The sequence below is a fragment of the Cloeon dipterum genome, chromosome 4 (assembly GCF_949628265.1).
Source record: "Cloeon dipterum chromosome 4, ieCloDipt1.1, whole genome shotgun sequence".
Classification (NCBI taxonomy): domain Eukaryota; kingdom Metazoa; phylum Arthropoda; class Insecta; order Ephemeroptera; family Baetidae; genus Cloeon; species Cloeon dipterum.
Window position 1 is genome coordinate 5,928,170 of NC_088789.1, and position 27,438 is coordinate 5,955,607.

Here is a 27,438-nt window from a genome sequence, read left to right on the forward strand (position 1 = left end):
CAGTGACTGTGAATGTTGGAGCACTGTATTTTCTTGTAAGAAAATAGCAATTTTGACCTGGTTTTAAGAGCCTGGTTTTATTTTTTTCGAGTTTGTGATGTAACATTTAGTTTGACGCGTTTGACAGCCACTTTCAGTAATCAAGTCAATGTAATCGCTGCATAATGAACTATTTGATAGATTTTTGTAGCGCATAGTTCCAAGAAGGTTTGAAAGCATGGATTGCATTGTTCTCTCCTTTCAGTCGGTAGCGTTAGACTAAAGGCTGCGTATTTCCAGTGTTTTACTGCCGCATTTTTTTTAGAAATTTAAGCAAACATCTGCTAAACTTGTAAGATTGTGTTAATTAAGCAATCTGTTTGTGCAGCTGGATTTGACCCTAAAAAGCCCTTAGACAGTCTATGGTAGCAAAATTGTGCGTCACTAAAGTTAAAATGCTTTGCATGTTGTTGTCATTATATAAACTTTCACTTGTCAGGCTGCCGCCATGGACGCCCTAATACCCGGGATGCTAGATGTGTGCGACCCCGATCTGTCATCAATGATCGAACTGCCGGCACCACCTGAACTGAACATAAACACCTTTTGTCGGGCAACACCTGAAGACGACGTGACCAAAGAAAATGTCCGCCCGGCTGGCATGGAGTCGGGAAACATGACTCCCATGTTTATGCTTGATGGCAGCTACGAGCAGGATCAGGAGAAAAGAATCGACGGCCCGCCTGCTGTGTCTGCTGGCAGTGACAACCTGATCAAAAACAACGATTGCAACAAAGTCAACCCCCTGAATCTGGAAGGTAAAAATGTAGCCTATGAAGAGTGCCGAGAGGCCTCTACAGACGAAACCAGCTTTCATTCAGCATCAGGGGAAGATTTTCCTGTAGAAATGGTAGACATCGACGAGAATGAGAAACCGGCAGAGGTTGATGCCATTGAGGAAGCTGCTGCCCTGCTGAAGGTTGAGGAGGAAGCAGCATTAGGCGAATTTCAAGATGAGGCCGTTGAGAAAGATGGAATGTCTGTTGAAGGCATGGTACCACCTGAAGAGGAAAACGATGACGTGCCCGAAATCAATGAAGATGACCTTGGCATCAAAATTGAAGAGGACGTGAATGAAGTGAGTAGAAATGAGAAAGTAAAATTACTCGCTATACGTTTGCGATTTGACTCATTTGATTTTTTTTCTTGTCTTACAGTCTCCGAGGAAAAATCGCTCCACCAATTTGGGAAATATATACTTGAAGGCGAACAAAAGAAACCTACGGGGGCACACAAAATCGTATTCTGAGTCTGTTGAATCAACAGATGAGATGGATGATGTGAGATCGTCGCGTTCAAGCAGGACCAGCTTGCCCAGTATAACACGAGTATGTTGCCTCAAGTGTGGGGACAAATTCAAAGACGGCCCATCTCTGAGGGCGCACTTTCGCGTGAAACATCCTAAGTTCACGGAAGATGCCATCTCAATGTGCGGCAAGATCATGCAATATATTGATTGCCCTGACTGCAAGGATCGTTTCCAGGTAAATTCTTTTCATTGATTTTACTAAATTCCATTTTGTCTACCATAACATAAATACACGTTTGTCAGAAACAATGGCAAAATGTCAGATAATTTCATAAAGGTCAACTGGTCACACTGTCGTATTGTTATCTAATATTCTGAGTCCTACAGGTTTTTTATGATCATACAAGGTTTTAAGACTCAAACATGTTTAAAATTTAGTAAAAATAATTAAGTTAAAAATCCAACATTAGTCCCAGATAGACATCTGAGCAAGCTGATTCTTTTCTCGAGCCGCCAGCCGCCGACATTTTTTATCGGCTCTGCCAGCGGTGCGGCGCCAGCCAGCCACCTTTAATTTTCATATTTATCAATTTTTCATTTCACGTGCCCTAGACTAAAATTTTCGCGCCGTTCTGTTTCATGGATTTTTTTACTCTAAAAAGCCAATTACGATGTTTTTGTGCATTCAGAATTCGCAACACCGCATTTTTCCGATAACCCCACTGCATTGCATAAAAATGTTTTTAGTGTTTTTTTTTCTGCAATTTTGCGCATTTTTTCGAAACATTTATATAGATAATAAAAATTTCTCATGATTGATGACCAAAAAAAGGGATTTTAACAAATTCAGTAAAAAAGCCACTCATGGTTTCATCAAAAGGCTGAAAATAATACACCTCGCGCCTTCGTTCATCGTAATTTTCCAAAAGTTCAGCCTTTTATGGCGCGAAATATGACTTTTTCGGGGTTAAATTTAGGAAAATGCGGGGAACCCCAAAACTGGTGTTTTTTTCCATTTTTAAGCATTTCATAATTGGCGAATCCTGCAACGTGTTTTTCCAATATGAAAACCAGCTTCAACCTTGTAATATCTCTCTATGCTACTTCAGCATATTTTAAAATAAATTTTCGCAATTAATAATAGAATGGATATGTAATTAAGTTGATAAGAAGGCAATAATCAGATACCAAACTCAATACATGTGCAATGATTAATGAACAAACGTGGTGACCAGGTGTCGATAAAATAACACAACAAAGTAGCCGGAAGAGAATAATTTCTTTTGTAAATTTGAAACCGTGAGAAAAGGTCAAAACGATAGTTTCTTGGGATCATCCCTTTAGAAAAGTCTATTGTGTTAAGAACAGCGGGACATATATTATCCATACGTATTGTTCACTCATAAAAAAGGACATTGTCCGCATGTTAATCGCAAAGGACCCAAATTCGACACGTACATCTGGTTGTTAGTAGAACAACAATAACGGCAATGTAGATTGATGACCATGTGAGGGTGAGTGACCCGTGTGACAGGACGCTGTGCTTGGTGGTAGAGAGTTATTTGTTGTTTTTTATAGCACAAAACGCAACTTACAGCTTACCAGGGTTCTCCAATTTAGCAAATTAACCACTGTTTTTTGCGTATAATACCAGCTGGAAAATCCAGCGGTTTTAGGTTTTTCTGCATTTTTCCTGAAAACCCCAGAAAAGGTCATATTTCGCGTAAAAGAGTCAGAAGTTTTAGAAAATTACAATATGTTAAGATTGTCGGTATTTTGGTGAAACCAGTGTTTTTTTTACTGATTTTTAAAAATATATTTTGGTCATCCATAATGGTAATTTTTATCTTCAATAAAAATTCACGTGTGTCGGAAATATGCGCAAAATTGCAGAAAAACACGCAAAAATACAGTTTTTTTTTGCAATGCAGTGTGTTTTTCTGGAAAAATGAGGGTTTTTGCGATCTCAGTAGTTTACAGCTAAGTTTTGAGTTACGACTTTTGAGTTATGCAGTCTTAAATAGCACATGAGTGGCTGCAAACCAGCCGCCGATGTCTGGTTTGACGGCTTGGAGCCGGAATGCCAGCCGCCGATCAAATTGCAGGCAGCTCAGATGTCTAGTCGTAGACAAGCTATAAAATCGGAGCTATTAGAACTATCATGAATTTTCTTTGAAGAACATGATTTGCACCATCTGTATTTTTCCATTTTCAAGAAACACCCTTGCTAGTGTGAAAACTATAAATATAACTTGGGAGGTACATTTTGATATTTCACTACTAATGAAGCGTTTAAGGGCTCTGCCTTATGCACTAAATAATGGAAACAAACCAATGCAACCTGATGTGAAACACATTAATGAGTGTCAAATTGGTTGCACTTGCAAAACAAAGGATTGTTTGTTTGAAATATAATATCTAAATAGCTGATCAATTATTATATTTGATGAAAACGAACCCCAATTTTTTGTTTAAGATAAATAATTTTCTTCTAGGTCAAATCGGCCTTTCTGATGCATGCGTTCAAGATTCACTCGCATTCTAAATATCTATTCGACAAAGTCGACGTGTATGACGCTGAGCTGTTGTCCGACTTTTTGAAGACTCTGAAGGTGACGGTCAAATCAGAACCAAAAGATGCGTCGCCACCGAAGTCAAGCCCAGCAAAGGCGGATAGAGCGCAGATGCACACATGCACCTTTTGCACTAATGCCTACAATAGACGGGGCAATCTGTACAAGCACATTATGTCCAAGCATCGCAAGACGTTCAAAGAAATTCGGCAGTTTGCCAAAGCTGAGCCGGATACTGAATCTGAAGCGGATCCCGAATCTGAACCGGAAGATGTTCCTGAACAGTCGGATTCTGAATCTGAACCTGTTCTTAAACCTGAACCTGTTCCTGAACCGGAACCTGTTCGTAAACCTGCTCCTAAACTTTCTACAAAACCTGCTCCTAAACTTTCTCCTAAACTTTCTCCAAAATCTGTTCCTAAACTTTCTCCTAAACGTTCTCCAAAACCTGCTCCTAAACTTTCTCCTAAACGTTCTCCTAAGCTTTCTCCTAAGCCTTCTCCTCAGCCTTCCAGAACGTCAGTGGCTCCCAGACCAAAACCCAGACCAAAGAGTAAGCAAGTGCCGCAAGCACGAAAACCTTCTCCTGCTAAGTCTGTGAGCCCGCGTCCTGTGCAGTCTGAGCCAGTGCCAGTGCCTGTAACTGTGCCAGTCTTGCCAAAATCATTCAATTGTGAGTGGTGCCGAGATCGCATGAAGACCATGGATCAACTCAACAAGCACCTCAAATCCAAGCACCTCATGCCTGAGAACGTGAACTCAGATGGCTTCTTCCTACCAGAGTTTTACACCGCCTTAGAGTTGCATTTCGATGTGTACGAGAAGGAGGAGAATTGCTATGAGTGCGTCAGCTGCAAGGAGACATTTTTTGAGAAAGTCGGTCTGCTCGAACACTTTTCAGGTCAGTTTAGATAGCTATCAAATCTTTTACCTTGTGATTGCGCCCATTAATCCTCTGATACAAAACAATTTTAAATTCAAGTCACGTATATATCCATTTATATGAAGATTATGAGGAGGGTCGACTTTCATTTGGAATTCCATCATACTAAAATATTTCAGGGAATTGATGATGTTGATTGTAGCCTCGCATTTTTTAATTTCACTGCATAATATCAACGCTTTTAGTGCCCTGGGTAATGGTTGATCATCTCTTAAATTAATTATGGAATACATGTAATTTGAGGTCTCAGCCGCGTTATTTTACGCAGTCGCCGAATTTTGGGCCGCCGGCGGTGGCTGTTCTTTATTGTTGGTGGCTGGCACGTTTTGATAGTGCCCATTGGCAGTTTTCGATTTTTTCGACATTTTACTGGCAGCTGGCGTGGCCGACACCTGACACCGCTTGGCCAAATTCACGGTGGCTGACCACGGGACACAAAATTGGATATATATATTAGTTTTGGGACATTGGAGAGCATCAGAGATAAAATATTTAATGTTTGATGTCCATTTCATCAGATAGTTGCAAATTATTAATATTGTTAATTTTTATATTAACTGCTTTCCTGGGTAAATATTGACAATTTGGATGCTAATTACTTGTAGCCCACCTATAATTTGTAATATTTAAAGCTTTCAAATTCTTATTAACTAATTTATTCCATGGTAGGCGAGCATCTGAAGAGCCGAGTAGAGAACATGCAGATTAGACTGGAGTGTAGCATTTGCAGCCACAAGGAAATTGACGTAGGCAAGCTGATTGATCACATGTGGAATGAGCACGCAAACCAGAGGCTGGAAGAGGTGGTGATGCGTGTGCGCGACGTGAGAATTGGCCATCGCTGCGGCACTGAGTGTCGCTTCCTTTGGAATAAGCCAGTCATGTCAGTTGATGCGGCGCCAAGGGAAGCGGCGGCGGTAGCTCAGAAGCGGCCCACACGGGTCACACTTGAGCCACCCCAGCTGGAAAAGAGAAGACGAGTGGAGAAGACGCCTGAGGTAGGCTAAACTATTGTTTAACTTTGTTGGCCCGCAGTTTTTCAAGGCCTAAAATTTAAATAATGATTTCTATTGCTTTGATTGTGCCTTTTTGATATCAAAATAAAGTATCTACTATTATTATTAGGTTGATGCAATGGACTGCGACAATGACGGAGTTGATGATGAAAGGAGTGAGGTGGACAAATTGAAAGAGCAGAACTCACGTAATCTAAAGAACCGCGAAGAATTATCAAGATTGACCAATCAACAGAAGGAAGAGGAGCGGAGGCGCAAGAAGGAAGATTACTACCAAAGAATCAAGGCTCAGAAGGTACCAGAGAAAGCTAAGTCCACATCGCCTTCAAATTCTAAACAGCGGTGCCTTGTTTGCAACGTTCTGTGCGCTGATATCCAGAAGCATACTAAAGAAGAGCATGGTGAAAAAAGAAGCCCAAGGAAAAGGTAAATTGTTTTCATACCATGAATAACTTCTCTGGAAAAGGGCCTTATCTGTAAGCAAAGGATGATTCCAGTATCCTTTATATGGTGGTGCACTAAAAATCAGTTTAAACTTGGATTTTTTGTCAAGGCTGATTGTAAAGACACAATTCAGGTGCTCAAGTCTAATTCCTAGGAGTCTAAATCTATTATAATCCACCCCTGTCCCCCTTATCTTATTCACACAAACCCTACTTAAAAATAAAAACGCTTGATTAACGCACAATTCAGTTCTAGGACCTTGCAGAGCAATGTAAGGCTGATGGAGACTGCTAGTTCACCAGCCACCAATTCCAGAGCACGATCTCAGCCATCAAAGCCATCAGCGGTGCCGTCTCCCAAGAGTAAATCACCGGAGGCAATCGCGCGGTGCCGCAACTGCAGGGCCTCATTTCCAGACGTTGTGTCCATGATGCACCACCAATATTACTGTACAGGTCGGGACGGTTCCTTGCCGAAAGCACCTGCTGAGCCTGAAGTGAAGGTTCCTAAGAACGGCCAGTTTGTGCTGATGGACCAGGAACCTGCGTTTAAGTGCACCACGTGCAAGCTGTCCTACGAGACGGTCAGTGAATGGCAGGCGCACATTCAGGAGAATCACCTTGACGAACTTAACTGCGAGCTATGCAACACTCCATTCCAAGATGAACTAAGACTGGCTAAGCACCTAAACATGGCGCACAATGTCGGCTACCCTTGCGTTCCCTGCGGCTCCAGCTTCTCTAACAAGAAAGTATTCCTCAGACATGTTTCTCTCGAGCATAAGGTGAGTTTAATCAGAAGGGCGCAAGTGTCCTATACTATCAACTTAAAAGTTGTTCAAAACTTTGCTGACATTTTTTCTTGAATAATGGAAATTCCTGATTAAGTAGTAAATATTTTTTTAGAAATATCCTCTGAGGAGAACTTTATCCTGCATTTTATATTTTGAATGATATTGATAAATTTTTTCATTTTAATGCATTAGTCAATGGATATCACTAAACGGTCCTCTTCAAGCCGCAAAACGAAAATTTCTCAATGGTTAATAGAAATTAGTTTTCTGCATGACGTTTGCTAATTTCTAAAGCTGATATCAAATATTATTTGTTTCCAGATGAATCAGAATTGGTTCAACGGAATCTCACTTGCTGACGTGGATCAAATCATCAAAATATTTGGGGACCATGGTTTCAACAATGCAACACAGAGGCATGTTGAGTCATTATAACTTTATATACATTTTCACAGTATTGATTTGAACGTGTCATTTCAGATGCGCTCCTGCTGAAGCTGGAGGAGCGTTGAAGGATGAATCTCGGGGAATTCTGTACCAATGTGAGTTTTGCAACGAGTGCTTCACCAGCCGTCTAGAGGTCAATGATCACATAATGTATGCTCACGAAACCAATTAAGAGGACAACAGAAAGATCAGTGGCTTTTGTTGTTTAAAATAGTGGATCATCTAAGATTGATCCTTTTAATTTGACTATGGCCTTTTAATTTTCAAACGTAGCGTATTGAAGGATGCAAAATGATACAAATATTTTAGCCAATTTGAATACATTGTTTATTATGCAAACTGATATCATGTACACTGACCCTCATATTAATAAAAGCCATTCATCTAAAAACGAATGATGTCTGTCTTGATTTAAGATATTGCTGAGATCGTTTTCATAGGAAGCACAGTTTTGCCCATTCTGATTATCACAAACATCGCTGTGTGACGACTAGTATAGATATTGTACACTTTTTGGCACTATCGAGAATTCACAGGTTTGAATTAATAAGTGAAATATATATAAAAAGAATGACGTGTTACAGCCATCCAGACTTTGGCTGTCGTTTGATGGTTGCCACGCCCTCAACCTTCTGCCCTACCCTGAGACTGGCATTGTCAGGCGAGGGAGGCTCGCTCTTGCTGATTAGCTGCTCAGTGGAGCTGAAGCGGCCGCTCTGGTGCGGCATGATTGGAGTCGAGGCTGTAATTTCAAGCGAGGGCACCTGCATGACCCTTGGCTCAGGCTGCTTCTTCTGCTCTATTTGCGGCTCTGGTTGTTTCTTTGGCTCCTTTGGAGGCTCTGGCTGCATTTTCGCCTCCACTGAGGGCTGCTTGGGGGCGGCAGGTTTTGCCACCTTTGCAGGCTCCGCTGCGGGCTTGGAGACGTCAACGCGGGGAGGCGGCGGTGCCATCTTGGGCTGATCGGGCGTCGCGGCTGGAGGTGCGGGCGCTGGCGCTCTTTGCTCGAACTTCTGCGGACGCGGGATGACGATGGATGGCTCGTCCAATGGCTGCTTCTTCTTGATCACCTTTGGAGCGTCCCGAGGGGCAGCTGGAAGTGGTTCCTTGCTCTCTGTCGTTTGCTGTTTAGTCTCAGAGTGAACCTGCCGAATTCATATATTACAATATAATATGTTATTTACAACTTATTTTTTTGCTGAAACCTTAGCAATTGCGGGGGTGTTGGTTGAAAGCTGTGCCGCGGGTGTCTGCTGCTGCTGCTGTTGCTTCAATGCGTTGGTGGCCTGGAAGATAGGTGAGTTGGTGCGGCTTTTGCTTGCTTCGTTCACTGACAGCATCCTAGGATCGATTGAATTGACTGGTGACCTTGTGTTTCCAGTTTCTTCTCGGATTTCCTGATTTGCAAAATCGTTGTATCTCCCAAATTAATTAAAATCTGAGGGCCGCACCTTTAGAAGGGTGAGAATTCCATCCCTGGTAGGATCAACCATTGGCATGGGGGAAGGAGTTGGGGAGTGGCCTCTGCGAGATGGCTTCTCCTGCAGCTTCTTGGCCTCCTCCATGGCTCTCTGCAGGTACTGCTGATTTTTGAAGGACTCTCGGTTGCACGAGCGACCGATTTGGGACCTGGCATAGTTAATAGTCAAAATACGAACTGTATGATCAAGAAAAATACGCACGACTTGCACGCCTCGCGGACAATTTCTCCCCACTTGTGAGAGCTGGACTGCAGCACCGCCAGTTTGGCCAGCCTCCTGAATTTGGCCAGCTTGTCTTCGTCTTCAGGTGGAGGTTGCATCTGGAGTTCCTCGAAAGTTTCTTCACCAGCGACCGGTGATACATGGAAGTCCTTCATTAGCCTCCTCTCCCATACCTTCATTTTTTTGCCGAGAACGACTGAAACACCAAATGAATAATTCAAAGCACCACATAAATTAAAGGAAACCCCTACTCTTGTCCTTAGTGGCGGCGTCGGCGACATTCATGCCGTTGTTGGCCAGCGTCTCGAGAATCTCGCACTTCATGGAGGTGATCTCGGATTTGACCTCGTTGATATCGTCCTCTGTGACCGGGTTGTCGTCCTGCTTCCTCTGCATGGCAGACACGTAACGCCAGATAAGCGCGCGCATCACGGCTGTGTAGCGGAAGTCGCGCTCCTTCTCCACTTTCTCCTTCCTCCTTGACGACATGCGCCTCGTCTTGTCCTTCTCACGCACACCCAGCAGCTTCAGGAAGTGCTTGGGCGTCGGGATAATATTAAATGGCGGTGGCAGGGTGGCGCTTTCCTCAAAGTAGCTCATCCACAGCTTCGTTCGGGCAAACTTCCACTCGACGTCAGAGTGTTCCTGCAAAGAGTCGTTTATGAATTTATTAAATAGAGGGTAACAAGAATAATAGAGGTTATTAATAAAAAAAATCAGCAAAGAGACTGACCACGATAGCGGCGTAAGAATTGGACATCATGGCGATGAGGAGGTTCAGCAATACGATCACATTGATCACCGAGTAGGAACCAAACATGAGCAGGCCCCAGAACCGTGTGTAGGTTTTGATGCCGACAAGCTCAAAGTCATCCAGTCCGACCATACCAAAGGACGCCCAAAAGAGAGACTGGGACGACTCAAACAGACTGAAATGTCCAATTAAAAATCTTTAGCAGACTAATGGCTATGGTTTTCTTACTTTCCAAATCGGCGCCACTTCAGGCACGAGTCTCCGTGGTTGTTCCAGTCGGGGAGGCCGCCGGGCAGGCTGTAGCAGCGCTGCTTCTCGAGATCGGCAAAATACCAGAGCAGCTGGTTGAGGCCGCAGGCGAAGGCGAAGAGGACAAGACTGTAAATGAAGAAGAACTTGACAATGTCGATGACCATGCGTCCGAGCGAGATCTGCAGCGGCCCCAGGTGCGGATTGATGGAGAACAGGTGGACGAGCTTGAGGGCGCTGAAGACATTGGCCGCCGCGCATAAACCCTCAGAGATGAGTTGCGGGTCGAAGTCGTCCCAGTGCTCGCGAGGCACGAACGCTGACGCAGGGTTCTCAGCGATCTGGTTCTGCTGCTGGTACCAGGCGACGCCTCGAAGCATCATAACGGCCACGTACAGCGAATTGCGCGTGAAGTCGATGATGTTCCACATGTTTCGTAGGTAACTGCTGATGCCCTCGCGCACGATCTCCTTGGTCTCTTCCAGTATGAAGCCAAACACGTACATGCACACCAGCAGCTCAAGGTAAGTGGGCCCGTTTCCGCGTTGTCGCTTTAGTTCTTCCTGCAGATCCGCTTTCATGCTGTCCGTGCCCAGGTACTGCACGAACAGCACCTCTGCTCGTTGTGACACCAAAATTAACAGCACTGAAAGACAAATTTTAAGTCAGAAGTCTTTTCGTAGCAAATATTTGGAAGATTTAATGAAAGGGGGCTTTCTGGAAAATCGCGAGCAAGTTTAATATCTAAATACTTGAAAAACTAAAACCGAAAATTATTTGTTACACAATTCTCTATTTAAGAAGGCACAACATTTTGTTAAAGACACAAAGGTTTTTTTTAGTATCCGATAAAAAGTGACTTCTATAATTCAGAAAACAGCAAATTTTGCCAAAAAAATGATGAAAAAGGAAAGCAGTACTTCTATAAATTTCTCGTAAAAAAGAGGCTGAAAGCTATGGTTACATGACCTTACACGAAAACTGCTAATGGCAAACTATTATCAATTATATTTCTAATAAAAAATTTCATATACAATTTTTTTGTTAGCCTATGAATTTTGATAGCGTGTGTTTTTTTAAACACATGATGCACATGAATTCTATTTTTTTTAACTTACTCAAGAAGAACAAGTATGAAGAAGCGTGGATCAAGAACTTCATGAACGGTTTTCGAACAAATTTGCCAGTTTTGCAGTTGGGGGCCAGAATGTAGAGCATGCAATAGTAGGGGAAGAGGATTGCCACCTTGATTATCTCAAATAGCTTTTGAGTTGGTTGGAGGCGCCTGAAACCTGGCACGCCTTCGTACCAGATGGCGGCAAGAAGTTGCTGGATATTCGGGTGAGCCACAAACTGCACCAAAAATTCAATCAAGGGTTTGCGTGAAATGATGACGCGGGTATCTAACCGTCTTCTGCTTGTAGTTGATGGCTTGCTCGAGCCTCGCCAGTTTCATGTGCTCGCCGTCCTCGTAGGGCACCTCGCTCTCAGGGTCATGGTTCAGTATAATGGCCAACTCGCGTGAGCCTCTTGTATGGGATAGCAGGTTCACTGCGAATTTCTGGCACTGTCTCCTAAGCTCCTGCAAATTCCCCAAAATTTAGTTTCCTCCATTGCTGGATCAGTTGTCGGTGGCTCACCAGGTACTCGCCCTTGCACTCCTGCTCGGTGAAGGCCAGGTTGCGCAGCTCCCAGGATAGCTCAAACGCGGTGAGGATGGGGTCGTTAGACGACAGGGCGATCAGGGACGGGCTGGCCAGTGCCCTGTAAGCGTTCACCCTGGCAAGCGAGTGGCGCAGGGAGTCCTCCTTGGTCGAGTTCATACACTCATCGCAGCCACACCTTTCGAAATTCATTCATATTATTTAAATGTCCAAAATTGTCGCAAATTTTGTTAGTACTTGATGTCGTGAGGCATCGGCAGCGTGGCGCCTCGGTCCAGCAAGATCTTGATGATTTCAAAGTTGTCCTTGTGGGCGGCAAGGGTGAGCGGCGTTATGTCTGGAGGGAAAGTGGCAATGACTGGGTCCACCATCTCCCAACTCTGAATGGGAAAAATTTTCAAATAAGCTTTATAATTATACGAAATATAACAATTAAAAGTATGTACAGCAAATTTATTATTGCAAATAACTAAACCTGTCTGTACCATTTTCAATTTAAAAATTAAAATTCATTTTATTTTCAGATAAATAATAATTTACGTGAGGTTCTCCCTCCTTGTGGATAAGCTCCTCGTGCTGCAGTAGTAGCTCGACAGCCTCGACAAACTCGGCCTCGATAGCGTGCAACAGGGCGTCCTTAGTGGCAACCCCCATTACGATCAGCAGTTCGACCATGTCAAGGTTTTCGTTGTCAATGGCCATATGCAGAGCACCACGACCCAGCGAGTCCAAGCAGTCGATGTTGATGTGCTTTTTCTGGTAGGCCTTCTGCAGGGCGCGCCGGACGTTCGAGCAATCGCCTCGCTCCACGGACAGCAGGTACCGCTTCTCATCCAGTGTGAGCGGCTTAGGAAGCTTCGGCATCGCGATCGGTGGCATTTTCCGAGGGCCCATTCCTGCCTGATCCGAAAATTGAGAAATTTATTTTAACTTGTGTTTACAGGAATATTTATTTTCATATTTCATTGATGTGAAATTTTACTTGAAGACCACTTTAAAGGTTTGCAAAATGAGAAGCACAAAAGATAAAATTTGTGTTTTGATTATAATTTTGAAGAAAATATATTTAGGAAGGATAAACTTTTTGAACCAATCAAAGGCTATGAGTGACTGCTAGAAAGAAAATTGCTAACAAAAAGCCGAAAAAATGTTTTTGTTCTCTAAGCCAATTAAAATTTAAAGCAATAAAGGGATAGAAGAAAAATTACAATTATAAGCAACTAGAATAGATGCTGCTTATGAGTATTGCCAATTATAAGTAATTTACCCTTTCCAGGTCGACAGATTTCTTTTTTATATCTGCCATGGTTGAGGGCTTTCTCTGGTCTCCCGGCAGATCTGCAAAAAGAACGACGCGCTCGACCAATAAGTATAATTATTATTGGTTTACGCGAGATGTGTGGTGCGAAGCCCCGCAAGGGCTGCGTGCAGGCAGGCTGCAATCCCATTACAAACCTGCGTCACGTTCGGGGCTTCACCACGCGAGACACGTTCTAACAAGTGTCACGCTTGACAGGCGACAAGATTAATTCGTAATAAATTTTGGGGTACGTGTATATTAATTCGTGAGGTTGCACGTAACACAAGCTAAAAATAATCTATTTTTGTACTGATTATAGTCTACGCTTTATGTAATAGAACAGGTTATCACGTAACAGAAGCCAAAAAGAGAATTTTTGTAATGTTCTTAATACGGTTTATTTTGATTGACAATTAATAATAAATAACTGCTATCAAGTAGTCTCACAAAAAATACTGTGTCATAATCACTTGAACCAACACAGGTTAAACAACATTAATAAAACGCTCACGTCTCACTGCACAAAAATCACAAAAGATCGAAGCCGGAAATAAAACTTAATAAGAGGTGTTTCACACCAATTAACCTTTGGTATGCAAACTTAAAAACACGAAAAAGACGTGAGAAAATTTCCGTCAAGAGGCACGAGTGTGTGTATATAAAATGGAATTAAGTCGAGTTTGTTTACCCTGAGCAGAGGCTAGGCAAAGAGCAGGGTGGTGTGTTCAGGTTGCATACCAAGTTTCAGGCAGTCGGCTTGAAACCCTCCACAGTGCTAAAGAAGAGAGAGAAAAATACTCGGAATGTTGCTACGGTACTTACAGTGCACCGGGCACAAGAGAAAGAGACAGATTGAGTCGGCGGCGCGCTAACTAGCCTTTTAAAGAGGATCACGACCGCACTTGCCTGGCTTTTCGCCGATGACACGTGAGGACCTTTCTCGCATTTTTTTCATATTGTGCGTACATATGTATCAGAGGGCGCCTGCTTTTATAAATAAATATATACAAATTCCCGCTACGCGCGCGCATCACAGACAGTTTTAATGTGACCGACGCACAAGCTACTTCGGGCCGGCGTTGTCCCAGTTGGCCAGCGCCTTCAGGTCCGGCTTTTCGAATTCCCACTTTTGCGTCTCCACGCCATCTTCGCAGCCCGTCACAAACAACTCATGCGTGACGCGGTCGCAGTCCAGGCACAGACGGTTGCCCCCGTGAACCAATTGCTTCTTCTCCTGCATGGCAAGAAGTCAGTTTTTTTTTTAAATTTATCAACCATGAAATATAAGAATATAAACTGAATTTTTTGACAAAACAAGAACAACTTTTGAGCAAACAGGGCAGAATCATCTTAAAATTATGCTTTCATTTAAAGAAAAATTATGTGTTCACAAATAACAATTTCCTTGTTGAATAGGTCAGTTCAAGGAAACCAAAGCAGTACGAACATAATCGTAATGCATGCATGCATGCATAAGAACAAAAGCATGTACTTACAGGATAATAGCGCCAGAATTGATTGCCTTGCATACCGTGGCAGCCCCACAGTTTCACTGGAGATCTTTTTTCTGAGGCTGAAGGCACATCCCAGCACATCGACCTCCCCTTGGGTCTCACATCTTTGTGCCAAGAGAGCACAAACTCCTAGAACACAGCAAAGCCATCGTTAAATCTTAAATTTCCAACTATATGTTTGAAAATGCTCAGCAGTTTTCTATTTTAAAATTGTAGCACAGTAATAATTTTATTTACCTGCTCAGAGTTGCCAGATTGTCCACACTTGTCTAGAGTGACTGTCTCGTCCTTGTTGTGGTGCTTGGTATCAACGCAGTAGTCTGGGATAGCCAAGCTTCGGATTTTACCTGAGGCGAAATCAGGTGGTTCAATAGGTGGATACTTGAGCGGTAAGTCAAAGGCCACTTCAGTCATGAACCACTTGAAGGGCTTGCAGTTCAGTCTTTTGCGCACGGCTAACTGATCGGTCAGATCGCCGGGGTCGATCTTGCGGTACTGCGGCCGCCTCTTCAGCAAATACTCTTTGTACTCGTCCATCCACACTGTGGCCACTCGCATATAGTTCTGAAATTTATTCCAAATCAGCTATTGTTTGCCTTTCGATGATAAAAGATGGAGATAGAACCCAAACAAATAATTTGCTTTCATTATGACAATGCTAAAGAATTATTATCTTGGAAGGAAAAAGTGGGTCAAAACACATTTTTTCCTGCAGTTTTTCAACCTGAGTGATATCTTGTAAATTAATTTCCATGCAATTACTCAGTTTACTACATAATATTTCAAAGCTAATAAATTTATTTCCTTTAATCTACCTTGCCAACAAAATCAGTTCCACTGTGTGGGTTGGGGAATGGTGCAAACTTGCGGTAAACGTGTCCAATCCTGGAGCATGGAGCGTCAACCATTTGCCCGCCACACTGCCAAATCTTGAAAGATAGCTCATACTGCTCTCCTCCCCAGATCATGAGTCCTGGATCGTAGCCACCCAGCTCCCAAAAGAAGCGGGCGCTGATCGCGAACAGCCCTCCCGCCATCACTGGACTCCTGCAATGGTTGCATATTTTATTATATTCCTAAAGTGTGAGCTTGGACCTAGTACTTGAAAGGTTCTGTCGGATTTTTAAGATCCTCAGGCAACAAAGGCAGCCGCTTGTAGAAAAACTCCCAGTCAAACGCTCCACGAGCCCCCTCATCCTGGGCGCGGTACTGGAATGTGTCAAAGTCGAGCACATCGATGAACGGACACACGCAGGTTTTGTAGTCCAATGCAATGGGGTCTAACAAGAAAATAAAATACGTAAAATACAAAACGTCTTGTATCTCACTGGTCTGATTGAAATTGTGTAAATGCAACACGTTTGAGGAATGTGATTTAAAATTAGTCCTAACAACATGTTAAAAGCAAAAAACCATTAAAAATGCAAATAAGGAAGAATATGACTTTGAAGGTCTTTAAATAAATATAGCTTGTTTGAACTAATACTTAATCGATATTGGCTTTTATACTAAGACGCCTAATTTAAGGAAGAATAATAGAAGGCATTATCTTGACTTAAAAATAAACAACGTATTTAATTTAGATAATAACGTAATTACCATTTTCCTTCGCATTAAAAAACATTTCATTATATCTTTCCGTATTAAATATATGATTTTAAAGATCTTAAACGTGCCAGAATAAAGTATCTAAATTTGCACTTACCTAGCAAAGGGGGCAGCCAGTTCACATTACACTCTGTGTGCGAGTCTAGGAAGACCAAAACCTCTCCTTTGGCCTCACGGGCGCCGGCAAGACGAGCCAGAATCAAACCAGATCTTTCTGGCAGTCGGAGAACCTTGACGCGGGGCAAATGCTTGTCGATGTAATCCTCCAAAGGTTTTCGTAGGATGTCTGATCAGATAAAATTAAAAAAATTAAAACCCGAGTCAGTGTTAAAATTTTCAATTTAACCCTTGTTGCTGAAGTCGTCGACCAGAATCACTTCCCGGACTAACCCTGGCGGAGCTCTGTAGATGGCCGACATGGCCGTCCTGAGGAGGGTGGACAGGTGCTCGTTGTGGAAGGGAACGACGACGGACACGTCAGGCAGATGGGCCAAGTATTTTTTAGTCTTGCAGCCAGGATGTCTTATGTCTGGTAAAGACCGATTTAAGGACATCTTGTCACTGGCCAGCGCGTTGAAGCCATTCACCTTGTACAGCTCCTCCTTCTCGTGCTCATCCTCTGGCTTCAGGACAACGGACTGGCCTTGCTCGCCAGGTCCTGTACGAGTTCATTGTTTATGGTTAGATTTATGATAAAATTTACAAGAGTTTCTCACCTTTTCTGAGGCTATCTGCTTTAATTTGAGCATGGTCGTGCCAGTCAATCCGCCCACTCTTGGGCCTGCCCATCTCAGTTACAGAGTTTTCAAGATGCGCCCCTGCTTCCTTGGTGACGGCAAACACCTGTAAATACTCGATTATGGCAAATTAAAAATTTTAATCAGTTTGAATGCAACCTTTAGGGGGTCGCTCGGCAAGGACTGAGATCGAAGGTCCTCCGCAGGTCCCAGCAGCCTCAGGGTGATCATGGTGGATACGACGGCCAAAAGGGCCACAAGGAGCAGTTTGACAAAGGTCCGCACGTTCCTCCGCATCATCTTTTGGTAAAGATCACGCAGGTCTTTCGCAGTTGAAATCGGCCAATTCCTACTCGATCAAATCACGTCATATCACCACATGGGCATACAGACAGACACCGCAGCACCACGTCACTTGGGCGGACTCATGCCACTTTACGAATTCCCTGCACGTCGATCGTTTCCCTTGTTTCCAGCACGGTTTCCACGTTTGCGCCGCTCACGAAAAATTTGCTTCGGTTCCGCCGGTTGTTTAACGCAAACTGCGGGAGTTTTATCTTATCAATGAAATAATAGTATATGTATACAATTTTAATTTTCATGCAGCGACCACCTACCAGCCGATGGCAGCGCAGTATCGTTAAATTGAAACACTCAGCTAAATGTTGAACGTTTCTGTTCCAAATAACAGATAATAGCTGTGGCAAGCAATATTTTTTATTTCGCGTAGGCCGCGAGAGGAAGCAGGGGCAGGACATCTGACAAAACAGCAGGCACCTGCCAGATTTGATTGGCAAAGGGTAGGGTGCTGCCAACGTGACAAAAACAGAACAAGTCGAGTCATCGCTTGCGAGTAAGATTCTGATTCAAATTAAATCTGGTTTCTTAAAAATAAGAGAAACACCGTCAAGTCAGGAAATTTTCATTTAAAAGCGAATTGAGTTGATTGCATGATGTCTTCATTTCATTTTGCACACTTCAAGCAGCTTAGTCATTCAATTAGCGCTATTACACAAGATTACATCCAATTACAATCAAGCGCAAAAAATACATGAGCCATAAATATGGACTAACTTCCAAATTATTTGTTGTGTTGATTCTTTAAATTCACAACCATAGACATTCATGAGTATGTCAATTAAATAACAGTTCGTCTCTTTAAAAATACTGAACTGCAGCCGCAATGACATAAATGCTCTTGTCTCTATAGCTAGACGTAACGCATTTAATCACTTTAGTGATGACCATTGATAAATGAAAAAAAAAATAGAGGCGGCGATTATCATTGACGCATTCTTGAGATAAAAATATTCAATTCAACCTCCAAATCTTTAGCACAAATTAACCAACTTGGAATGATGTTTGTTCTTCATAAAAAGATCACAGAAAAATGCATAATCAGTGATGTGATGTACTACATGTGGTAGTGTCTTATTTTGGTCAGAAGCACCTAAATAAAATCAACAAATCAGCTAAAAGTGAAATTTCACCGCACACCAGAAAGGAAAACCAGCCTCAGTTTATGTTGAACTTCGTTCTGTGTCTCCGCCTGTAGATGAACTTGTAGTAGCTGAGTACGAGCACAACAGCTGACGCCAGGTAAAGGAGCACGCACAGCCCAATGTCAAAGTAGCTAAAGTCAGCGGCACCCTCCGTTTTTGACATGTCGACTTCAGGAGAAATCAATTTGTCCCCGTGCCTTAGGCTGATGCCACCAAGGTTAACCGGCTTGCATTGTTGCAAGTTGTTGCAAACGCCGGTCTTGCCGTAGCGGGCCTTCAAGTAGGCGAGCACCTGGGGCCGGTCCCACTGCCCGTCGCCAGCTGAGCAGGCGCTGCACGACTCGGCACTTGGGAATTGCATCTTGGGATGCGCTGGGTCCTCCGTTTTGTCGCCATGGAGCCGCTTGTTTACCACGTTGTGCGCCTCCCACAGCCAGAGGACAGCGTCATCGAGGCCGCGCACCGCCTCTAAATGTCGCGCTGCCGCCATCGTCTGGAAGTGCTTGGAACAGTCGGCGCACCCGAAGAAGTGGCGCACATACATCAGGATCGAGTGCAGCACCAGCTCGCTGCCCGGCGTCACCCGCCGTTTCGTCTGTGTCGCTGCGCCCACCGTCAGCGCGTGGAAAGTCGTCCATAGGCCGCAAGTGTAGCCGCGGTATTTGCTGCTGCTGCCGCGGCAACCGATCCACTCCTGACGCAAATATAAAATATTTTGTTAAAACTTGATCATGACAACTTAAAAAAAATTATTGCGAGCATGAAGGTAAAATAAATTGGAAATGTATACAAAATTTAGATTGACACACTCTGATATTAATTTTTGTCTTTGGCTAATAAATTACAAGATCTCATTGGGTTGTTTTAATTAAGTTATATTTAATTCAAGAGCTGTGAAAGAGTCCTTGAGCTAATTAAAAATTTAATAAATTGATTTCTAAGAATAAATTAACTTCAGCCGAGGGCTGGAGGAGGATGGTATAGGAGAGGAAGTTTGTCCAAATTGAAGACCGGAAAAGTGTTTACAGATAGCAACACTTGGAATATTGACAAAAATCTCTGTTGCTAAAATGCTGATCATTGAGCAGGAAATAAAAGAAAACAAGCAAGTCAGCGTGAAGCAGCGCTAAAATGATTAAGAATTTGTTTTTTGATTCCTATTTTACCTGGTTTTCTGGAATAACAAAGTTGAAAGTGCGCTCAAGCGTGTTGACCTGGACCAGGAAGTCCTCTCCCCTGATGGACTCGCCGGCCGCCTCGACCCAGTCTCTCAATCTCTCCAAAAACATGGTCCCTTGGGGTTTAGTGGGGAAGAAGCTGGCCATGGTGCGCAGGTACATCTTCAGAGCCTCCAAGGTCTCGCCAGCGATGACCTTGTGCATGGCAACCTCGTGCTTGAGGCTGTATCTGAGCGTGTTCTCAAGGTCAGCCCTGTAGACGGCGTCCGGCGGATCGAGCACGGCACCCTCGATCTGGTTCTGCGCCTGCTCAGGCCTGGACTCGCGCGGGATGTCCCTGAAGGCGGCCACGTCCTCGATAACGCCTTCCTGCGACAGGAAGGCATGCACTGAGGCCGCGTAACCTTCCCTGCTCTTGCTCGCCGGAATCAGGTGCACGACAGACAGGTCCCGCTTCAGCACAGCCAGGCTTGGGTAATTGGACACCTCTAGCAGTTTGGCCAGGGCCTCGTTATTGGTCGTGACCCTGCGGACTCGGATGTTGCGCACCTTGCCAAAGTCCAGAATCACCTCCCGGCCCATGGTTGAGCCAGCCTCCTCGAAAATCAGGATCATGTTTTGAACTGCGTCAGGGACTCTGGCCCAAATGTTTGTTATCTCGCTGTTCCTGAAATTGTTATCAATGTTTCAGAAAAAATTCCATTATCAGCTAATTGAGTTTAATGTGAGGATTATTGTTTCTTAAGGTGTTAATAATTCAACAAGCTGATAACACAACATATTTTACCCTCATAATATCAGATCGATATCTATCAAGAGCAATTTTTATTAGCGGATTATTTCTCTTGTCAATTATTATCAACAGTTCAATATGTGGGGCTGGCAGGAAAACTCTACCTTGTGGTTTCCATACCCCCAAACCACTACATTAATAAAATACCCTGAATATAATTTTGAGAGAACTTTTATAATTGGACAATAAACATTATTTCCAGCATTTGACCTTTAGTTACTGTTGATACATCATATCATATCAATACATTTATTTGTAAGGACTATAAAGTATGGAAAAATTACAGTTTTTTCTACCCCTAATTTTAAATGGGATTCTTATAAGAACTGGCGAGATGTGCAACCAGGCAGAAACTGTAACTCTATCATTATAATTCAAATTCAACAAGAGAAGTGTAATACCTGTAAGGGATAAGAGTGGGCCACTCTTGGTTGCCTCTGCCTTCCAGCTGCTCCTTTTCAATAAAATCGAGCAGCGCACTTTTGATGCTGCTGACCGTTTTCTCAGCGACCAACTCCTGGCCCAAGTCCCCTGCTTTACTCATCAGGGGATATACCCTGAGTGTCGGGTAGCTCATAACCTCCAGGTCTCTGCACAGTGGATTGTTGTCAGGGCTGGCGCAGTCCACCACGCCAATAGTCACGATTTCGTTCCAAGCTGAAAGAACAGAACAAATATTTATTTAATGCGAGGGGGGAATGCATTCCTCCTACGATGAACGCCAGCAGCAAATTCTTTCCACACGGGAGCGAATCTCTGGCAGAAGCCGCACCAACTGTTGTAGAACTCGACAAGCCAAATTTTCTGCTTCTCGTAGACGGCTGCACGGAACGTCAGGTTGCTGAGCAGTTCCATCTTGTCGTTGGCATCGTAGAGGCCAACAGGCTCGTTGCCGGCAGCCAGCTTACCCGCCCTGACAGAGGCAGCCGCCGCGAGCAACACCAGCGAGAAGACGATGAGGGCCTTCATCCTTCCTGACAGTGGTGCACACGACCACGTCCAGCAGCAATAAATATGCATAGCCCTGGCCAAGTGTTCACCGCATCTCGGGTGACACGTAGCTTGATTTCACAGGTGCATTCAAGCGGACAAGCACGGCCATCAGATGTTCTCACTGGCGCGAGGAGCTAGACCTGTCGCAAGCCTGCAGGCCAGAAACAAAAACAATGCGTCACTCTCACAATCAGGTGGCCGACGCCGCAACAGGCTTTATCGCCGTTTCCTCACCTCGATCTCTCATCTGCCTGGCTACAGTTCCTATTTCATCAGGAGACGAATCGTGCCAAGTGGACTCTCATCGTCGGTGCCGTCGATCTGTCAGTGTGAAGTGTCACAAAGGAAAAGGCTCCCTCCTTACGCACGTCGTCTCTACACGCACTGCTGCCAACTGGCAAGTGGGCGCGGTCACTCAACCACACCCCCAATGTTATTTGTTGATTTTAGATCGTGCAACCGCGTGCGACGAAGCGAGAACAACAACAATAACTTAACTCTTCACTTCTTGCCTTTAATTGTTGTCTGGTTTCTGTTCGTGCAGATATACTATACAATAGACTAACTAAATAAGGCTTTATAATGGTGTACTTACACTTTCCAACTAATTCGACTGAGGAGGAGCTCATGCTGCAAGCAAAATACCAGAAATTGCGGAAGAAGGTTAATATAGATTAAATGTTTCCATTCCATTCTTACTGCAAAATTTGAAAATTACTTCTATCTATTATAAATTAGTTCCATAGTCGCTCTACTGACCATTTTTTCATATCGATACAGAAAAAAGCGCTACAGGCACTGAAAGCCCCAAAGCCCGAGCCAGAGAGGACACCAGTGCTGAAGCGGCCGCTGGAGGCCAAGGACGCGAAGGAAAAGGCGAAAAAGCTGCTCAAGTCAGGCGCCATAGCTGCCATAACTAAGAGTCCGCGCAAGGCAGAACAGGCTGGCTTCAAGAGACCTATCAGAGCCATGGAAAGAAAACTCTCAGGCACAGACAGGGCCGTCAGCGGCTACCAGCCCTTCTCAGCTACACATCCCGAAGAAACAGAAACAGAAGCTAGACCTAGACCTAAAGTAATTAATTTTGTCAACTCTCAGTTATGGAGGGCTCACACTGTTCGACCAACTCTCACTTCTTAGTATAGGATAGGCAATATAATAGCATTGATACTTCCTATCAGACTGAGAAGCTTTGTTTTGTCTATTTTAGGCACACTGTTGTAACTACTGGTGTATCGCACTTCTGTAAAAATAATCAACTAATCAAATCCAGTTAATCCAGTGTGCAACAAGTAGTACCCCTTGCTATTAATACTGTTCAAAAAATTTATGAAATTTATGATGGCATCAATCGTGGTTGAAGTTTGGTACAAGCGACTATGATATTTTATAATTATGCAGGCTCTCCGCTGTATATGGTTATAGGTACTTTTTACTATATTATATATTTCTCTCTCACGTACAGCTATCTAATTGTGAAATGTCTTTGTTTGCAGAATTTATATGACAGTTTCGTATCAGCCCGTGATAGAGAGGAACGAGGGTTATCAGAAATTAAAGAGGGCGGAGGAACCAGACCAGAGCAGGCTAAACCAAGACAAGGAAACACTATTTACGTGCATGGCTTCAAAATAACAGAGGACATCCTGAAAACTGCTTTCCAGCCTTTTGGAAAAATTGTCAATGTGTCCATGGAGATCGAGAAACAGTAAAAATTTCAGCCTTTTAACATGAGAGCAATGTCTAATAAATTTAATTCCAGCCGTGGATTTATCACTTTTGAAAAAATGGAATCTGCCGACCGTGCTATTTCCCAGGTATTTTGATTAATATTGCTAAATGATGAACCTTTTCTAATAGTTTTCCATTACTGTTTTACTGTGTAATGTTGTATTGATTAATTGGCATTTGACGAAATCAACATGTAAATTATTCAGACAGAAGAGTAACATTACTTGACGTGATAATTTTAAACAAACTTTAAATGCCAATTAATCAATACAACGTTACAGTTGTAACCTGAGACATAATTTCTGGTCCCAGGAATTTTAATTGAAGTCATTTTTTGCAGTAATTTGATTAAACAGTTCATCCAATACATTTCCTTTTCAAACGCATTCACTAACTTCAACCTTACATTTTATGCTGTCATGATCTAGATTTGTCATAGTTTCAAATATTTAAACCTAGTCATTCAATTTATTTTAGATGGAAGGGAGCATGGTAAAGGGAATCCAGCTAAAAGTAACCTTGGCGAGGAGACAACCACGTATTGAGCCCATCAACGAAGCCTCTTCATCAGCCACATGGTCAACCATAGGTGAGGATGATTGCGAAAAACAGTTCCTATTTTTATCAAAATTAATTCAAAATCACAGCCGCCAGTCACTCTCAGAAGGGAAGCCATAAGGACGCAAGGCAGTTAGTGATATACGACCACGACCTGTTCCAGTAATTAACTTGTCTGAATGTATGTAAATACATATTAAAATGTAATTACTTTGGCTGATGTGTTAAATAAAGAGGTCTCCATTTTGTGCAAATTTTTTGAATTAGTTATTTAGCTAACACAGGATAACAATGTCGTGGCGAATAATGTCGGAATTTGTGGCTGAGAGAGCAAGAGAGAGCGGCGAGTATTGATTCGGCTTTGTGCTGTGTTGGGGTTGAGGGGGGATTTAGAAACATTTGCTCTACCAGGGTTATCGGTTCTCTCGCTGATCCAGAGAGCAACTTCCATCTTTTTGTTTCTGCTCGAATGGTCGCCGCGATGGGAAACCACTTACGTAGAAAAAGGCAATCTCGGTCCGCGCGCGCACACGTTATCCAAAAGAGAGACTTGTTGGGGTTGTGCTGCCGCTGCTTCAGCCGGCCTGGATAATAAAGTTTTGCACTAACACACATGGAGACAGACTTAATTGCAACTCAGGCGGAAAATTCATGTTTTTCTTGCTGCCTTTGTAAACCGACGAGATGTTCGCTCTATGTACTTTGGAAAAGTTGCTCCCCAACTGGGTACTTTTAATGCCGCACAGCCGATTCACCCCAGGGATCGATAGCGCGCGGGCAAAAAGTGCAGAAGAGCCCACGGAGTGAGCGCTGAATCAATTTGGCGCTCTTCCCGTTAATTGTCATATCGCAAAGTTGCTGTTCTTCTCTGCGGGCGGCCGATAAATAATGCTACGCTGCTCTGCGAAATGCTTTTAGCACTCTCCTTTTGCGCCGGCGAAGATGCATTAAAGGCTTACGGCCGCACGATTTCCTGGGTCAGCAACTTGCACACACGACTCGCTTGCTTCCTTTGCTTCCGCAGCAAACGACCCAGTCATTAACACGGTGATTTATCAAGAAATCACCTCCCGCAAGAATATCCCTTACCACACAATATGTTTTCCTTAGATCAATTGGTGCAAACTTATTAATAGAAATTCCCCTGGTTATTAAAAAAATCATTATATTCCTTAGGTGATAAATGTTAATTTTGAAAAAATGTGCTCAGAATTGAATCAATTCTTTCCAAATTGGAAAGAAAATCAGAAACACAAAAAATAATATAGAAATAATTCAGAAATGATTAGCTTTATTTAATCTCTAATTTTCTTATAAACTCTAATAAAATATTTTTATCGGAGCTGAAAAAATCAGTTTCCGCATTAATTAGACTAAAATTAATATAATATATCAGGAAGTAGAAAATTAAATTCAGTCGTTTTTCAAGGCAACAGGATCATTTTCCTAGGACAATATTATTAGAAGTAATACTATATCATAAAACAAATTGATATTTTATAATTATAAGGACCATGAGACACAAAATCATATGTTCTAAAAATATTTTCTTAGTGTAAACACCCCGCTGTGCATGCATTTCTCTTTTGTAGGACACCAATCCCTTTTGGTGCATTTTTTTAAGAAAGAAAATATATTTTCTCCGGCTGTTGTATCTTTTAATGCGTCTTCTTGTTGCTGTGTGTGTGACAAAATAAAGGAAACGTCACGTGCTGTTGTGGGTGTAAAACCACGTTGCTGCATGGGGTTGTTTTGGCTCGCTGCTGGAGACTTTTAGTGGCCATTACTGCCACTTTCGTATATCAAACATAAAAGTGTGCAGCCCGAGGACCACGGGGCGCCGTGTCTGCTGTCATGCACGGGGCTCAAAGGGAGGTTTTCGACAATTTTTGACTCTCAGAAAATCCCGCTGTTCAAGCATTTTCTGCAGCCTACGGAATCAGTTCGGCTTTTTTGAGCAAAAGCGCAGACCTGAATCAGGGGTTGCAGTGTCCGCCCCGGCGGCGTTCCCTTGCGAAATTCCTGATATGCGCGCATTTACCAAAGCCTCGGGGGACGCCCCATATTTCACCCCGAGCTCTCCGTATAATATATTGGAGATAGCGTGAAATATGGCCCCTCAGCTCTCGCCTCTCTCGCTCATATTCATATCTCTGCTCGCTAGCTTGCGAAAACCTTTTCCGTTTTTCTGCTGCCTTCATAGTATGAGCACCAAACAATTCCAATAGAAAAAAATGGAATTGGCAATTTTCTATTTGCTTAAATACGGTCAAGAAGTTTAAATCTGAAAGACATTGAGCAGAAATGCGAATAAAATTTATTTCCTAGTACGTATAGGAGACGTGTGATTTTATAGACGTTCGTCACCCAGGAAATTCAACATCTCGTTTTTCATTTGGATTGCTGTCACGTCCTTCACGGTTCTTGATTGGTCCAAAAATATTTAACACCTCATATATAAATTAAAAATTAACAAGAAACTAATTGTAATTCATTTACGTAATTTCATATTGGAACTGCGATTTTTTCAGCAAAATTAAATACACTTTTTTCAACAGTCATGTAGGCCATTTTATTTTTTAATTATTTTAGTAAGTATTATTATCAGTGTCATTCTCCAGATCTTTCGAGTTAAACTGCTTAAATAAAGTCAGGCTTCCTATTTTCTAGTGTTAATTTATAACATGGGTAGACTTCGTTAAGACTGCATGGCAATTGACTTAGACAAGGTTCTGGTGTCGGTACAAAGGACAAGACCAAATTCTTATTCAGAACAAAAGGCAGCTGGCGGGCGAGAGTGGGTGGGCGGGCGCGGGGATGCTGTCAGACGACGGGCGCGAATTGTTTTACATTAGCACAGAATTTAATATTCCGCGTGATTAATTAATCTCTTTACACCCTCCTCTCTTACACTCGGCAGCAGCAGTTGCGCGCCTCACTCTGCACTCGCACAACAAAAAGTTTGATTTATTTTTTATCATGCAAATTTGATGCAAACTAAAAAGAGCCGTTCCACCCTCGCTTTCTCTCTCTCTCGCTTCCAATATTTCACACAGGGTATGCAGCGGCATCGCTTTCTGCTCTCTCTCGCTCGTCAAATTTTTTTGACAGCTTTTTTGTCGCCCAGCAAAGAATGACACGTTGCTCCGCCGCCGCTGCTGATGCTGTGAAATGAAGGTCCGCTCTCTCTCCATAATATTCGTGGCAGGCAATGATGGACGAGGGAGAGCCAGCCGATCGTTCGCTATGTATGCGAATGCCGTACATATTTTGACAGATGCCGCGCCGACTTTTTATCTTATGCTGGCCAGTGAGTGTTCGAACTGCCCGCACGACTAAATTTGTCCGTGGACATGGCTGCTTTTTCCTGCACGTGGCGCTCAGGGAGGATGAATATTTACGAATCAAACGTTGAAAATTATAAAAAATGTCAGATCAATTTCAAATTTTGGAATAAATAAAACTCAACTCTGGTTGTTTTCAATTTGGTGTAATTTTTCCAAACATTATTTCTTTTGCGAGCCGGTTACTCGCTTCAATACAGACATTAATCAAACAAAAAGCATTCATATATTGGAGTGGACCGCTTATGTGTGTGTGTGCATTCGTTCAATCTCTCTCGAAAACACCATAAAAGCTGCTCTCGAGCG

At 43.1% G+C, this 27,438-nt stretch overlaps 5 protein-coding genes across 9 annotated transcripts; 2 read left to right on the plus strand and 3 right to left on the minus strand.

Annotated features, from left to right (window-relative positions):
• The first annotated feature begins 233 nt into the window (after positions 1-233).
• Positions 234-7,899, plus strand: LOC135942912 (uncharacterized). 4 transcript variants are annotated; one of them, XM_065489259.1, is made up of 10 exons: positions 234-415; positions 479-1,135; positions 1,197-1,523; positions 3,784-4,762; positions 5,474-5,802; positions 5,930-6,115; positions 6,200-6,246; positions 6,514-7,048; positions 7,379-7,473; positions 7,538-7,899. In XM_065489259.1, the coding sequence occupies exons 2-10, from the start codon at positions 488-490 to the stop codon at positions 7,674-7,676; spliced, it is 3,285 nt and encodes a 1,094-aa protein (XP_065345331.1). In that variant the 5' UTR covers positions 234-415; positions 479-487; the 3' UTR covers positions 7,677-7,899. The 4 variants fall into 4 exon arrangements, with proteins under 4 accessions (XP_065345331.1, XP_065345332.1, XP_065345328.1 ...); XM_065489260.1 differs by having other exon boundaries at positions 6,203-6,246; XM_065489256.1 differs by having other exon boundaries at positions 236-415; positions 5,930-6,246.
• LOC135942911 (transient-receptor-potential-like protein) lies at positions 7,808-14,074 on the minus strand. Of its 2 annotated transcripts, none has more exons than XM_065489255.1 (14): positions 13,997-14,074; positions 13,142-13,212; positions 12,415-12,774; positions 12,112-12,254; positions 11,851-12,052; positions 11,619-11,792; positions 11,329-11,563; positions 10,190-10,856; positions 9,941-10,136; positions 9,459-9,852; positions 9,187-9,403; positions 8,956-9,133; positions 8,710-8,901; positions 7,808-8,649 (listed from the first exon to the last, which is right to left on the minus strand). In XM_065489255.1, the coding sequence occupies exons 2-14, from the start codon at positions 13,178-13,180 to the stop codon at positions 8,083-8,085; spliced, it is 3,564 nt and encodes a 1,187-aa protein (XP_065345327.1). In that variant the 5' UTR covers positions 13,181-13,212; positions 13,997-14,074; the 3' UTR covers positions 7,808-8,082. The 2 variants fall into 2 exon arrangements, with proteins under 2 accessions (XP_065345327.1, XP_065345326.1); XM_065489254.1 differs by having other exon boundaries at positions 13,863-14,003.
• Positions 13,548-17,833, minus strand: LOC135942917 (N-acetylgalactosaminyltransferase 6-like). Its single transcript, XM_065489265.1, has 10 exons — positions 17,651-17,833; positions 17,193-17,575; positions 17,013-17,139; positions 16,643-16,954; positions 16,394-16,582; positions 15,791-15,968; positions 15,504-15,735; positions 14,926-15,252; positions 14,671-14,817; positions 13,548-14,408 (listed from the first exon to the last, which is right to left on the minus strand). Exons 2-10 carry the CDS (start codon positions 17,331-17,333, stop codon positions 14,238-14,240), a joined length of 1,824 nt encoding a protein of 607 aa, XP_065345337.1. The 5' UTR covers positions 17,334-17,575; positions 17,651-17,833; the 3' UTR covers positions 13,548-14,237.
• A 602-nt stretch (positions 17,834-18,435) lies between these two features.
• On the minus strand, positions 18,436-21,880 carry LOC135942915 (sulfhydryl oxidase 2-like). The gene is made up of 5 exons (XM_065489263.1): positions 21,734-21,880; positions 21,220-21,650; positions 20,908-21,163; positions 19,702-20,380; positions 18,436-19,229 (listed from the first exon to the last, which is right to left on the minus strand). Exons 2-5 carry the CDS (start codon positions 21,524-21,526, stop codon positions 18,549-18,551), a joined length of 1,923 nt encoding a protein of 640 aa, XP_065345335.1. The 5' UTR covers positions 21,527-21,650; positions 21,734-21,880; the 3' UTR covers positions 18,436-18,548.
• Positions 21,881-21,947: 67 nt separating this feature from the next.
• Positions 21,948-24,042, plus strand: Nelf-E (negative elongation factor E). Its single transcript, XM_065489267.1, has 6 exons — positions 21,948-22,162; positions 22,280-22,573; positions 22,996-23,207; positions 23,262-23,316; positions 23,708-23,819; positions 23,878-24,042. Exons 1-6 carry the CDS (start codon positions 22,082-22,084, stop codon positions 23,952-23,954), a joined length of 831 nt encoding a protein of 276 aa, XP_065345339.1. The 5' UTR covers positions 21,948-22,081; the 3' UTR covers positions 23,955-24,042.
• The last annotated feature ends 3,396 nt before the right edge of the window (positions 24,043-27,438 follow it).

Excerpts from the sequence above, each read along its gene's own strand:
- LOC135942912 (XM_065489256.1), top strand. The coding sequence starts at position 488 with ATGGACGCCCTAATACCCGGGATGCTAGATGTGTGCGACCCCGATCTG. Across the intron at positions 7,049-7,378 it reads ATGTTTCTCTCGAGCATAAG|ATGAATCAGAATTGGTTCAA; the intron begins GTGAGTTTAATC and ends ATTTGTTTCCAG. Across the intron at positions 7,474-7,537 it reads TTCAACAATGCAACACAGAG|ATGCGCTCCTGCTGAAGCTG; the intron begins GCATGTTGAGTC and ends GTGTCATTTCAG.
- LOC135942911 (XM_065489255.1), bottom strand. The coding sequence starts at position 13,180 with ATGGCAGATATAAAAAAGAAATCTGTCGACCTGGAAAGG. Across the intron at positions 11,564-11,618 it reads TCAACTACAAGCAGAAGACG|TTTGTGGCTCACCCGAATAT; the intron begins GTTAGATACCCG and ends TTTTTGGTGCAG. Across the intron at positions 9,404-9,458 it reads CGCCGCCACTAAGGACAAGA|TCGTTCTCGGCAAAAAAATG; the intron begins GTAGGGGTTTCC and ends TTGGTGTTTCAG.
- LOC135942917 (XM_065489265.1), bottom strand. The coding sequence starts at position 17,333 with ATGATGCGGAGGAACGTGCGGACCTTTGTCAAACTGCTCCTTGTGGCC. Across the intron at positions 17,140-17,192 it reads TGCCGAGCGACCCCCTAAAG|GTGTTTGCCGTCACCAAGGA; the intron begins GTTGCATTCAAA and ends GAGTATTTACAG. Across the intron at positions 14,818-14,925 it reads AATCTGGCAACTCTGAGCAG|GAGTTTGTGCTCTCTTGGCA; the intron begins GTAAATAAAATT and ends GCTGTGTTCTAG.
- LOC135942915 (XM_065489263.1), bottom strand. The coding sequence starts at position 21,526 with ATGCATATTTATTGCTGCTGGACGTGGTCGTGTGCACCACTGTCAGGA. Across the intron at positions 21,164-21,219 it reads ATTTGCTGCTGGCGTTCATC|CTTGGAACGAAATCGTGACT; the intron begins GTAGGAGGAATG and ends CTGTTCTTTCAG. Across the intron at positions 20,381-20,907 it reads CCCACTCTTATCCCTTACAG|GAACAGCGAGATAACAAACA; the intron begins GTATTACACTTC and ends TAACAATTTCAG.
- Nelf-E (XM_065489267.1), top strand. The coding sequence starts at position 22,082 with ATGGTGTACTTACACTTTCCAACTAATTCGACTGAGGAGGAGCTCATG. Across the intron at positions 22,574-22,995 it reads AAGCTAGACCTAGACCTAAA|AATTTATATGACAGTTTCGT; the intron begins GTAATTAATTTT and ends CTTTGTTTGCAG. Across the intron at positions 23,820-23,877 it reads AGCCACATGGTCAACCATAG|CCGCCAGTCACTCTCAGAAG; the intron begins GTGAGGATGATT and ends TCAAAATCACAG.